At 54.5% G+C, this 12,991-nt stretch overlaps 3 protein-coding genes across 3 annotated transcripts; 2 read left to right on the top strand and 1 right to left on the bottom strand.

Moving 5' to 3' along the window:
* Positions 1 to 356: 356 nt before the first annotated feature.
* AYL99_02915 (hypothetical protein) lies at positions 357 to 1,499 on the bottom strand (the record flags this gene model as incomplete). Its single annotated transcript, XM_018834431.1, has 1 exon — positions 357 to 1,499. One exon carries the CDS (start codon positions 1,497 to 1,499, stop codon positions 357 to 359), a length of 1,143 nt encoding a protein of 380 aa, XP_018697055.1.
* A 7,565-nt stretch (positions 1,500 to 9,064) lies between these two features.
* AYL99_02914 (hypothetical protein) lies at positions 9,065 to 10,870 on the top strand (the record flags this gene model as incomplete). The annotated part of the gene is made up of 1 exon (XM_018834430.1): positions 9,065 to 10,870. The coding sequence occupies one exon, from the start codon at positions 9,065 to 9,067 to the stop codon at positions 10,868 to 10,870; it is 1,806 nt and encodes a 601-aa protein (XP_018697054.1).
* Positions 10,871 to 11,691: 821 nt separating this feature from the next.
* On the top strand, positions 11,692 to 12,438 carry AYL99_02913 (hypothetical protein; the record flags this gene model as incomplete). Its single annotated transcript, XM_018834429.1, has 1 exon — positions 11,692 to 12,438. One exon carries the CDS (start codon positions 11,692 to 11,694, stop codon positions 12,436 to 12,438), a length of 747 nt encoding a protein of 248 aa, XP_018697053.1.
* Between the last annotated feature and the right edge of the window lie 553 nt (positions 12,439 to 12,991).

The raw sequence follows: 12,991 nt of genomic DNA, 5'->3' as shown, positions 1-12,991 counted from the left end.
CACTTTCATCTGGTTCCCTCGATGTACTTTCGATCACGTGGGCCGGCTTCCCCGAGTGCTGCATCTGGAAGGAATATCGTCCGCGTGTTCCCGGGGTTCGAAACGGACTTTTGATCCTACGTAAGCTGGAAGGAAGGCGCATTGCACAGATCATTCGAGGCCCGGGACGGCGAAGCATGGACACAGCTTGCATGATACACCGTCCGGGGATGAACGGGTTTGCATGTTTCCTTCACAGCCTATCTATCATCTTGTATAACAGTGCCTTTAAGGGCTTCAGGGAAGCCTCGGAAGGTTTTAGTCATGGGATCAGCCATCGGCCAAACCACCGACGGGTGCCCTCTCTATATTAATTTTCATCTCCCAAAGTTGAAATTTGCACCTGCATATTTCCACAACGCCCTGAGGAAGGCCTGGTACTCAACCCTCGTGCTGCCGCTGCCAGAAACATCGCCGCCGGAATCGCCCACGCAGAAGATCTCACTCAGCCGGATCTGCCACGGCGGATAGCCATCCAGCTTCACAACCGGCCCAAACACGATGACAAGATCCGGTTCTCCTGCGTCGACCTCTTTGCCTGCCGGCCTGTCGCCGTGCGCGAGCCTCGAGTCCGGAACCGCGGTCGTCGCGCTGATTTCGGCGTTAATGAGATTGGAAGTTATGTCTGTAGGACGTAGCTTTTGGGTTTGGGCCATCTCGGCCAGTGTTCTGGTCAGGTCGACTAGCGTGTCTCGCCCGTCCGTGGCAGACAGTAGGAGGAGGTCCAAATGCGCCCGGCCCGTGGCGACGTTTGAGCCGTAAATTCCACCGGCGAGTGCCTGCGCTGGTATTTGCGGCGACGGTGTCCGCGACGGGCTCATGGAGGGGTGATTGGGAGCAAATACTCTCAGGGTGGGCGTCGCCGGGGGAGCGCCAAAGTAAGACGAGAGCTTCTGCTTCACCAACTCCTGCAAGGACGCCATGTATGTCTTCAAGATCCCCGACTTTTCATAGATACTCAGCATCGGAATCCCCGCAGCTGCGGACCAAGCGCAGAGCTCTGCGACCTCGTCTATCAATGCTTCTAGGCCCCCGTCCTCTTCCGCCTTGAACTTCAATATCACACTGAGGTGCTCCGGTATGCGGTCGAGGTTCTGGACATCTTTCTGAATGTACTCCGGGGTGCGGTGGTGATGGTGCCTGATGCCGAGCAGGCGATAGACTACAGCGTGATAGATTTGACGCAGGCGAATGTATATGCCGAAAACGAGTTGGATGAGGAAGAAGACGAGGAAGTGCAGCTTCGACTTCAGGAAAGGTCGCACTCTTCGCCGGTGCCCTTTGGATGTTTGGCGTTGCGAGGTATTAGGTAATTGTGAATCTTTCTGCGAAAACCCCGAGGGTGGTGTGGGGAGATATCGTTGCAAGAGCTTCTCGCGCTCGGTAGCAGAGAGAGATTGACCGCCCAAAGCCACATCTCTGCGATAGATTCTGGTGTCGGCCTCGCTGAACGGCGGCATAGTGACTTCGGTAAGGAAATCGAGGTTGTGAGTGACCAGGATTTCAGCGTGAGGCAGTCATTTGCCCCTGAGTATGCCGGGGCGAGTTCAAGACTTCAAGAGGGCATTGGGGGGTCTATTCCACCGCCTGGTCTTGAAAAGCAGAGTCAGTGGGAGTTTTCTGCACAGTACGAGGTAGTTGCCTACAAACGGCGCAACAAACAAGAATTACTGCGACGGCCAATCGGAAGTCGCACCTTGAGATGCAAGATGACGACGCTGTGTCTGACGACACGTCGACATGTATCTCATACCTCTCCTCGCCCCTTACCGCCTCAATTTCTAACTTCGAACTTCTATCCTTTTTGCTTGAACGTGTCTCATGTGGTAGATAATGTGGTCAGATTAGCAGTTTATGGTCCCATTTACTTTCCCACCCGCAAGTGGTTGGCAAACTTGTTAATGTTGTCGAGCACCGGTAGGACAATCCACACGTTGAGTGGCTTGGTCGATCGTGACCATGCTCATTTTTCTCCAGACTCAGGCATATCCATGTGAACTTCTTTTTGAACGAAGACGTCTTGATTTTCGATGTGAAAGATGGAGAAAGAGCGGAGCTGGAAGACCTTCAGTCAGCTTGGATCACAAAGCTACCGAAGTCCAATTCAAGGTTTCAGCCGACAACAGTGTTCTTCTACGAGAGACGAGCGTTAGGGAAGCTTTCGCCCACTGCGGGCAGTGCCTGTTCTAGTTGCTGAAATATGGCCTTCTCCATCGTTTTCGATGTTCTTTGCTTTGACTCCTCCAGAAGACTCGAGATGGGCTGTCCAGCTTGTACCACTGCCAACATTTGGCTGTCTGAACACCTAGCGAGCTCGGAGAGGAAACAGAACAGAAGACGTAACTACAAAGTATCCTTCTTTCTTGCTTGCTGGTTGTTCGTATCGAAAACTTCCTTCTGCAACAGCGGCGGATTCCGCCATGGGAAAAAGAGGGAAGGGATTGAGAAGGGGGGACGTTGATCTCAAAGTCACAAGGGGGCTCTGAAGTCGCAGGCTACCGTTTCCATTTCACATACCCCTACCGCAGTCTTGCAAGGACATTAGGGGAGGGTGAAGTCTGATCTATGTCGCTTTGGTTCTGTCGCCAGCTCCCGTGCACGCCATTGCCATACCGTCTCAGGGCATTCTTGTCGCACGCGCTTTGATTCTCACTCTTACCTAGTCCTGAGAATCTAATTCCTGTGCGTGGACACTCTTGCTCTCGACGTGGCATATCCAAGCTCTTCTCCCTCAATTTGAAATGGCGTTTTCAAGGACACCCTGGAGTATGTAGAGCTGACTGCCATTGTCGATCTCCATATCCGCCAATTTGATTCGAGTTTCGATTCTACCGCACCATCATGTGGCAAGCACCATACGGCTCTTATTACTGTCTGCCTGGGAATTCACGCATCTACTATCCTTCTTACGACGCTTATTTTGGGTTTGTAGGCGAGAACAAGGCTCCTTCAAGGTCAGTGTGCACCTGCCCCTTCAGCTCGGTGTCACATCGTCACGCCAACACAACCACATCCTTTATCATTGACTACCTTCACCATGAGGCCTCGTTCAACTTGGATTGAACGAGGTCCAGACGGTCGTGCTTACTTTGTCAGGAAGAAGTCAGACACGCCCTCTGCAAGGGAACTTCTTCCCCTGGCATTGATCCGCCAAAGCGCTCGCTCACTCTTTTCATCCAGGGACTCGCGTCAGAATCATCACGTTCAGTGCAGTGACGGTCCGTTTGCTCTGCCTGCGCCCACCTCACCTGACCCTTCTGCGTCTTCAGGTACTCATCCGGCCGCTCCAATGGCTCCTACCTCTCAGACTCAGCCGCAACCGGTCACAATGTACCTACTTCCTCCTCAGCAGGGCCAGAATCAGCCGGACTCGCGGGACAATACCAAAGGTCAAGAACATGCAATGAACCCACCAACTCAATTCTTCCATCCATCAGGGGTTTTTCCAATCGGGCCCATCCCGCCTCTCCCAATGGGACCTCAGCCACCGACCCTTTTCCCACTGCCAGTACCGTTTGCATCTCAGCCTCAGTCGTTCCTGGCTGGCCTACCAGGCGTACCGCCAGGCATACCTACAAATCCACTGTCAGCGCGGACTCAACTTTACGGGCCTCAGGCCGCGTTCCGGGGTCCGATAGCCGCCTCAGGAGAAGCGAGGTACAAGTGTGAGATATGCGGGCGATATCGATCGGCACGCTATCACTACAAGCACCCCATCCAACCAGGACAACCTCCCGGCAAAACAATCTGTCGAAAATGCAGGGAGCAGGCCACGGATAGTGAAGACAACAATAGCTCAGACAGTGTTCACTCGCCCCGCTCACGGCGCCGGCATTCGCGTGCCCTCCTTAGGCGAAGCTCAGAGAGATACAAGTCACAGAGACACCGATCACGAAGTCGAGCTGCATCGAGAGGTCGCACCAAGCTAATCAACTACAACGATACGTCCTACCGAGCTCCAGCCTACAGTGACTCAACTTCATCGAGCCCCGAAGAAGAGTCATCTAGCAGCAGGAGACGAAGACATCGGCGTGATGAAACTGCAGATCATGAATTGTTCATGCACACTCGGCGACTCCATCTTTCACCCCTCGGCGAGCGTACTTTCTACGACGGTGACCGTAGAGGACGGAGTCGAGACTACGAGGACAATTTGAATGACAGGGAATATGAAGACCAAACTCGGAGACTAAGATCACGGTCGAGACAGCCAACACCAGGCCCGAGAATTCTGAGAAGACAGTACTCGGATCCCTTTGTTGGGACAACACCAATCGAAGATCACGCAGGAGACCGACAGCACTATGTTTGGGGAACACCACATCCTCACCGACAAGTGGGATATTCTCCTCAACGCGGACCAACATCTTTCCGGAGCAGAAACCCTTCTGTGTCTGTCCACCATGCCACGCAACGCTCACGGAGTGTTGGTGATTCAGAAAACGGAGATGAAAGTAGTCACCGCAGACACGCTCGTTTGCGATCCAGATCCGGCCAGCGTGGTTCACACCATGTCAGAGATATGACACACGAGTATGAGGGTAAGCGTCGACACTTGTAGGCCGCTTTCGGGTAAGCGTCTGTTGCTGACTGGTCAAATGCAGACGAGAGCCAGGAAGAGGATGGTCACCTAGGGCTACATGCGCCTAGTCCACCGCCTCTTCGGTCATCATCCTTGGGATACATGGGTGAACCCGAAGTTAGCGAGGAGGGCGGTCGACGAAGTCATGCCCGTAGAGGCCGACGCCGACAGTCGCGGTCGAGGTCACGGTCCCGATCCCAGGAAAATAAGCAGCCGGGGTCTAGAATCTTGAGGCCCGGGGATGAAGTGACAGTGATTGAAAGACACGAGCCGAGAGCGAGGGAAGACTATGACTGGTATGACGGTGGGGGGATGAGAGTCAGAGTGCGCGAAATCTCCCGGTAAAGAAAAAGGCCCAGCTACCAAGAAGTGAAGCAATTTACGACTCGATGAAATAGGAATCAAGTTGCGCAGTGTTTCTTCTGGATACAGAGCTCAATGCTGCGGTGCACGATGGGGGAAGTAGTCTGGTCGCCACCAGCAATGGCTCTTTGCCTCGAGCGGACAGGCTTAAGTCGGGGCAGAAGCCTAGACATAATCCGGGTCCCGGCGAGTCTGGATTCGGACTGCGGGCACGCAGGACACAGAACAGGGGGAGGGCAGAGCTCAAACAGGATGCGACTTCAGTGAGATTACGCAGAGCGAAACGCCGTTGAGGCTCAAATTGGCGAAGACGAAGGAAGCTTTGGATTCAACTCAACCCGAACGGGAATTGGAGCTCTCAGGATGCTGGTCCATTCTCTTGGCACAGTGAAGACATTGACGTAAAAATTGAGGGCTTGGGATGAACAGCAAAATGCTGCACCCAGTCACTATCTGGCTTCTTTCTAGTGCAGTCTTGTGAAGGATTCCTCCAGTGTCGTCCAGGGGTCGGATGGAGCGGAGAGGCAGGGTAGACATGACGGATGCTTGGGTGGCTGGCTGGCGGGAGGAGGAGGCAGCAGAGAGTGGCTTCCAACTAGACAAGGGCGACCACGTGGGCATCGAGAGATCTTTTGACTAAACTCCATTAGCAACTTCGTGACGGAGTGACAAGAATAAGTTTGAGTGACTACTTGAGCATGGGAAAGAGCAAGCGAAGATATGGGCGACGCTATTCTTGTGGAGGCGTCTAGTTCTCGGCCACCCCCATACGCCCAACAAGGGCATCCGGAGAGGCAGGGGACAAGGGAAATGGAATTCCAGGCTAGCAAGGCCGGACCTTTGATAGTCGCCGCCAACTGTGAGCGATCACACCACCTCTTCCTCATTTTTTTTCTATTGTATTAGCATACAGAGAAGCCACTGCAATAATACACCGTATCTTGCATGGTCTAGTCAATCAGAGAGCGCCAGTGACAACAGCAACTGCGGATGGCTGGTCCGAGGTTTGGAAGAGAGGCGCCACAACCGAATGCTGAGCAAGAAAGATAAGCCCAGAAAGATTGGACTCGCTACCAGTCTGCTGCAGCCGAGCGTGTGACAGCGATACGCTAGTCCTGCAGCATCCGAGCATTTCGAGGGGGGTAAAGAATGGCCGCCGACGACTGAAGCGAGGGGTGATGACCAAAGTGAAAAGAACATGAGACCCGTTGAGGGCAACAAAGAGGAGAAGATCAACAAGTACTCCGTAGTGAGAACAGACAACAGAGTTCACTTTCGGGGATCCAGGTTGGCTGGCGAAGTGGCTGGCACGAGCGCAAGAATGCTCATCCGGATTTCGTGCTTGCATTGTCGATCATGGGCGACCAACAGCCGCCAAAGTCTGAACCAATTTTTAGCTGCATCCGCGCAACGCAACTCGAAGGCAATCGGCAAACAAGCTGTTTGAGTTAGGGACTCAGTGGTGGCAGAAATGCCATTATTGCATCTTATCCACCCAGCACAGGGAGCCGGCAAGTTCCAGGTGGATGCGAAGCTCGAAGGAAAAGAAAAGGGAAGGGAAGGGGAAGGCAGGAAGAACGCCATGAGCCGGACCGAGACCTATTGACTTTGATACTCTGGGCGGCCACGAGAAGAAACGGGCCCTCCACGCACAGTTAAAGGCTGTTCTGGGGGGCCTTGAACCTGGTTCGAGAACTTGTGGTGCCCATGTAGCCAGGTGAAGAGAGCTAAAGCTGCTCGGGTCTCGGGCGCCTCTGGCTTCTCAATCTGGCTCACTAGGTCGGCGTCTCTTCCCCCCTCTCGATGCTGCGTGCTCCTGTCCCTGTGATGACACTCCCGCTAATCTGCCACACCATCAAGCCATTCCTTCCAGGCGTCGAAAAAGCGCAGCTCCACCCCTCCCTCCCTCTCCCGGAGTACCTAGCGCTAGGCCAAACCTCCCTGGATGACCATTGCCAGGGCCCATACGTTATGGATACCCACACGAGGGACTGCAGTATCCAGGCCTTCAATTCGACCCACTGACTCACACCTCAAACTCTCAGAACTTCTGTCACTTCTCTTCGCCTTTGGAGATAGTTGCCACCCTCCCTGTCCGGGGTCTGTCATTCGACCTGGCCGTTTTGAGAATATCTTGATGCATGGCGCATTCCTTCGGGGACTACTGCCAAAACCCACCTCCCACAAAACACAGAGTCTCTGGTCAGGTGCGTCAAAATCCTCAGTCTACCGCGAAGATCTGTCCGACTGTGCTGCACGTCTGCGTCGCTCATCCTCAATGACGATCCGCCCCCAAAATCCCGTGTGCCTGCCTGCCCTTAGTGACCGAGCTGCGTGTCTAGCTCCTCTAGAGGCTCCTCATCCTCCTCAACCTGAGAATGCTCAAATCCCTGCATATGCTGACGCTTTTGACTCGCTGGAAAGGACAATGCGCGAAAGCAGGCCCTCTCGCCTCCTCCTCCGTCTTTCTGGATCCTCCGAACTCCCCTCCATCCGTGGGCGAAATCCACTCTACGCCTTGCTGCTCGCCTGCACCTTCGCGAGTTCGGTTTAGTCCCACTCGCTTGCCTGCCATCCTTTCCACGTCCAGCTGAGTAGCGGGCAGTCCTGTGTGTGATTCCCTTGTACACGGATGTTATCTTTTGACAGCATGTGGTAGCAAGGGTGCAAAATAAACCAGAGATCAAACAGCCACAGAAGCCAACTTCACGCAGAGATTATCCAATGACCAGGGCCGTTACGCCATCTTCTCGTGTCCGTCGAGACATGGATATATTCTTAGCATGCACCCCTGCATCACTGGCACCTTTTCGGGTTTGGGCTCCTCTCTCGCCCTCTGAGCTGGTGGCTGGCCCGCTTCTAGTTACCCTCCAACCTTGTTGGTCCCCGGCTCGCCGTTAGTTTACCCCCCGAAGACCCATCGTGCCGGCCCTGCCAGCTGGGTGGCCGTCCTCCCCAGGTTCATTACTCCTCCTGACTTGAGCAAGAGGGACTTCTGGCGGGCGGTCGATACGAGCGGGGCCACACCTTGTCTTTGCTTCGGTCGCTACCTCGTCCAACCCAGCGACCTTCGCAGAATCCAGATCTATCGCTTAACCGTGTTGTGTCTGGTTCCTTCCCAATTGAGGTGCTGTTCCCCTGCTCTCGCGCACTGAATGAGAAAGCGTTTACCCGATAGGGACGAGCTTTGCAAAATTTTCACTCATGGGTGTTCAGCTGTGGGCTAACCGAGCTCTTCCACAAATGCCAGAGAGCAATTCTACAATACGATGAGTCTGCCCAACCAAAGGTCGAGAAAGCCATTGGACAGTGTTTCGTCAGTGGTTCGTGAGGTTTGTGGCCGTGACGGGGCCATGCAGGGGGGGCCAAAGACTGACCAGCAGGACCGCAGACGCCTTGCCCGCAGAAACGGTGGTGGCAGTGGCACATATTAACTGTCCAAGTTCGGTTTCGCTGGGATTTGGGCAGCGTTTTTGCGAGGCGTCAAGAAGGCAGACTTGGGGTGGGGGACACCGACACAGACCGGTTTCAACCAGCCAATGGCCACGGGCGCTGGCGAGTCCCTACTGGATGATCTGGCCCAGTGACATGGCGACATTTCAGACACTAGGCTTCGAGCGTGCCGTTCCTGTCCTAGTCGCTTGGGACTCGAGAAGAAAGGTCAAGCATGCGGCTCTGCGTGAGTCCTGGGAGGGAGGGTGCCCTAGCTGTGACTGGGCCATCACCGAAGGTTCCTCCCCCTCTCCACCCTGTTTGATGGCGCATGCTCGTATTGATGCAGTCTTCCCCCATTCCACTGCGTGATGCTCTTTGATGGCCCCCCTTTCCGCTCGCTTGATAGCTTTCTGGTTTATCAGTTTGAAGATTGGAAAAGTGGCCCACCTGTGGTCTTATTCATATACTCCAAATGCTCGTTCCTGATACCAGTCGTTCATGAACTCTTTTTCTCTCTCACACACACACTACCTGTCAGTCCTTTTTTTTTGGCTGTCAGTGGAACATCACACAAGCATTTCCCCGTACATTGTACCTTGCAGCAGTCTGCAACCGATTGCCACTGGTCTCTCGGCGGAGCACATCATGCATTACCACTCACATTATCAAGATGTGCTCGGGAGTGAGGGCCCAGAGTATGTGTATAGAGGATCCGACGACCATGGCACTCCCCCCCGATACTGGTACAACCCCGGAGAATTTCACTCGATCAATCCCTTACTCGATATGAGTGCCCCCTACCAGAGCGCTGAGGGGTTTCAATATTCCTGTGCCTCTTACGACCCGGTCGCCCAAGGCTTTAGCTACCGGTCTATGTGGGAGACCGGTGACAGAGCCCTGCCTCAACTGAATGGCTTTGACACCGACCGCCGTGACATTGACCATTTCCGCCATCTGCGTCATCCCTCTCCCACCGACCCTTTGGGGTTCACTCTCTCCAGCAACAGCGACTCGTCGATCAGCGACCATGCTCGTAGTCCAGAAGCAGCTCGGAGCTCGCTTACCGTCCCCCTGACTCACTCACCAGTGGGATACTGGCCCGCTCCCATGGCAACATCATCGGCCACGGGCCATGGCTGGACTCGGCAACCCGTCTTCATGTCCTCTCATCCTTCCACTCCTGTCCCCACCAACCACACCGTCCCCAGCATGAGACATCTCCAGGTCACGCCAGATCCAGAGCATTATGACGAGCCTGTCGACATGAAGGAGACCTTCCCCTCCAGGATCAACTTTCCCATGGAGCTCGAGCTGTCGGAACAGCTCGCTAGTCCCCCGGACTCAGGGCTCGATCAGCCAGGCCACGATGATGATGATAACGACGACGAGATGATGAAAGATGAAGAGGAGGTTGCTGGAGTCACTGAGACGGACAACGATCCCGAATTCAGCCCCAGAAGGAATGTCACCCGCCGGCAATTTGGCACCACGAGAGGCCATTCTCTGGATGAAGAGCCACGACGTCTCAAAGCAGTCATTGACCCAAAGGTCCGAGTGCAGAAACGTGCTCAAGCCTCTGACACACCCCATAGCGGGAGATCGCGCCCCAAGACCAAGAAGAAGCCCCGAGCGCTCCGGAACGATGAATCCGGGTCGAAGCACTTTCCCTGCGCTTTCCACCACTACGGCTGCTTCGCGACATTCGGCAACAAGAACGAGTGGAAACGACATGTGTCCTCTCAACACGTCCAACTGGGCCTCTACCGCTGCGACTTGGGCACCTGCTCAGCGGAGACGGCGCGAACTCAGGACAAGGGATACAATGACTTCAACCGCAAGGATCTCTTCACCCAGCACTGCCGACGCATGCATGCCCCTTGGGCGGCAAGTAAGAAGGGCGAAGACGACGTGTCGAAGAAAGAGCGGGACAACTTCGAGAAGGAGCTCGAAGATATACGCGCTCGCTGCTGGATTGACCGCCGTCAGGCTCCTCAAAAGACCAAGTGCGGATTCTGTGGGAAGAAATTTGTCGATGGCAAAGAGTCTCGCGGCTGGGATGAAAGGATGGAACACGTTGGTCGACACTTTGAGAGAGACCATGTGAAGAGCAAGGATGAGGAGGTCGATGACGGTCTCCGGCAGTGGGCCATCGCTGAGGGTCTTGTGAAGAAAGATAAGAAAGGAGAGTACTGGCTCGTGGGCTTCGAGCCCGCTCAGCCCAGTCGGCGTGCCCACGGGCAGAGAAGAAGCCGACGATTTATCAAGGAGGAGGAGGAGGAGGCGGAGGAAGTTGGGGAGAGCCACAGCGGAGTAGACAACAATGAGGCTGATGATGATGATGATGATGACGATGCCGACACAAGCGACAGGGGGCCGTCAATCAAGACCGAAGATGACGACGAGGAAGACGATGCCGAGTGCGATACTGACGCCGAGGCCGAAGAAGACTGAGCAGGCTGCCAGGAAAGGGGTTTTGCTGCTGGTTGCATTGGGTGTCTGACGGCAATAGATCTGGGCGTTGATGGAATTGTTGATGGGAACTTTGGATTTGCAAAATGGCTCGAGGCCAAATCAAAGGACGAACGTGATGGACATAATGATACCCCCCGATATAAGTTATAGGTTATAGGAAAAGCAGAAAAGTAAAGGGATTCTCCTTGTATTACACACTGAGACGTTGCCATTCATTAATACTTCGGGCAGCAGTTGATGATTGGTGCCCAAAGATGAAACACTCAACGGCAGCTCTGTTTGAAAGGCGACGTCGTCTCCCATGCACTTGTGCTCTGCATTGGTCGACGTTTTTCAAGTATTTTGTCTCCTGGTGAGAAGACAGGCCTTTGGAGCCGGGTGAGTGAGTCGTACGCAGACAGATGCCGCGTTCTCTTTGTTGGTCTGGTTGTAAGCGCCGCTTTCTTTCTTTCTCTGCTTGTCCTTTGTTTTGTTACAACGACCGACCAACAAACATCCTTAATCCCTCCATGACCGGAACCCCCTTTATCGCTCGCGCATGGCTTTTACTTTGTTGATTTATCTATTTATCTTTGTCGCCTTCGGCGGCTTGGTTCTCGTGCCAGCCAGCAATGCAAGAATATCTCGCCTCTGAGAACCGTCCTTCCTTTCCAGGCAACCAAAAAACATACTCGATCGCTTGTTGATCTCCTTACTCCTCCTTATTCACTCTATCTCACACATCTCTCACTCACAGCAATCTCCCCGGCACTGACTGACGGAAGAGAAACTTCACAGAGCACACACAACTCGAACTCAAGATGGGGTTTTCCTTGATCAACCTCCTCTGGCTTGCCGCGACCATCTCCACCACCACCACCACCGCCTGGGCGGCTCCTCCACCTCCTCCCTCTCGATTCTTCTCCCTCCATCGTCTCAGTCACCGCGACACGGCGGCAACAGCTCCCGACCCGGTTCAGCAACTCCTGTACATCGCACCGACGTCCAACACCTGCGCCGGCGCCACCTACCCCAGCGAGTGCGCGGTGTCGTCCCTCGCGGTGGTGCAGGACATCGTCGCCAGCTTCGCGCAGTACAACGTCACGACCGCCGCCGAGCAGGCCGCCCTGCTGTCCTGGATGGCCTACGAGAGCGGCGAATTCAAGTACAACCACAACCACTTCCCCGCGCCGGGCCGGCCGGGCCAGGGCACGCGCACCATGATGTCGCCGGCCTTCGTGCAGCAGTACGCCGAGTCGATCCCGCAGCTCACGGCCCAGGTCGCCGCGGCCGTCGGGACAGCAGGGACACCCAGCAGCAGCGTGACCGACGCCCAGGCCGACCAGGTCCTGGCCCTCGTGCAGCCCGACCAGTACTCCTTCGCGGCCGCCGCGTGGTTCTACGCCACCCACTGCACCGACGCCCAGAAGGCCCTGGTGCGCCAGGGCGGCCAGCAGAATTGGCAGACGGCCTTTGTCACGGGATGTGTGGGCACGACCGTCGACGACGGCAGGGTGGCCTACTGGCAGAAGGCGTGTCAGGCGCTGGGGGTGCCGGTGACGCCGTAGTCGAAGATAAAAGAATGAAAGAAAGCCAAGAAAGCAAGACGGAGCAATTTTCTGTGGGTTGGGCGAGAAGGGGTGCTGGGAGAGCTAGCATCTCTCTCTATCTCTCTGTCTATCTCTGTCTTCCCCATAGGCTAGGCTCGGCTGTGGTATGTTAAACTAACTAAACCTCTTTGTATTCCAAAACAATATTGAAAATTCTTGGTCTTCTTCTCCTTCAAAGCTTACCAATCAACAACTCTAACCCTAAGCATATGTATGTATGATACAGGGAAATGCAACTCCAGCAAAGGGGAATTCGACCGCCAAAGAGGGCCCCCCTTCCGGCCCTCGGGGGAAACATGCTTTTCTGAAAAGTCAAAAGGTCAAAGTTTTGGTCAGAAATATGTAATTAGTTTAGTGCCATAGTACGTACTGTACTGTATCTAATATAGTTCACTGCGCCCCGTTTTATTTTCGGCAAAGCGTTATGTACTAACTACTAGGTAGTACAGTAAGTAATATACATGTAGACGGAATATTGTCTTGCCAACTTTTGACGGGGCATTTTGGCATT

This window comes from Fonsecaea erecta (genome assembly GCF_001651985.1).
Source record: "Fonsecaea erecta strain CBS 125763 chromosome Unknown Scaff2, whole genome shotgun sequence".
Taxonomy (NCBI): Eukaryota; Fungi; Ascomycota; class Eurotiomycetes; order Chaetothyriales; family Herpotrichiellaceae; genus Fonsecaea; species Fonsecaea erecta.
Note: the sequence above shows the minus strand (reverse complement) of the source record. Positions and strands in the feature narration are given on the sequence as shown.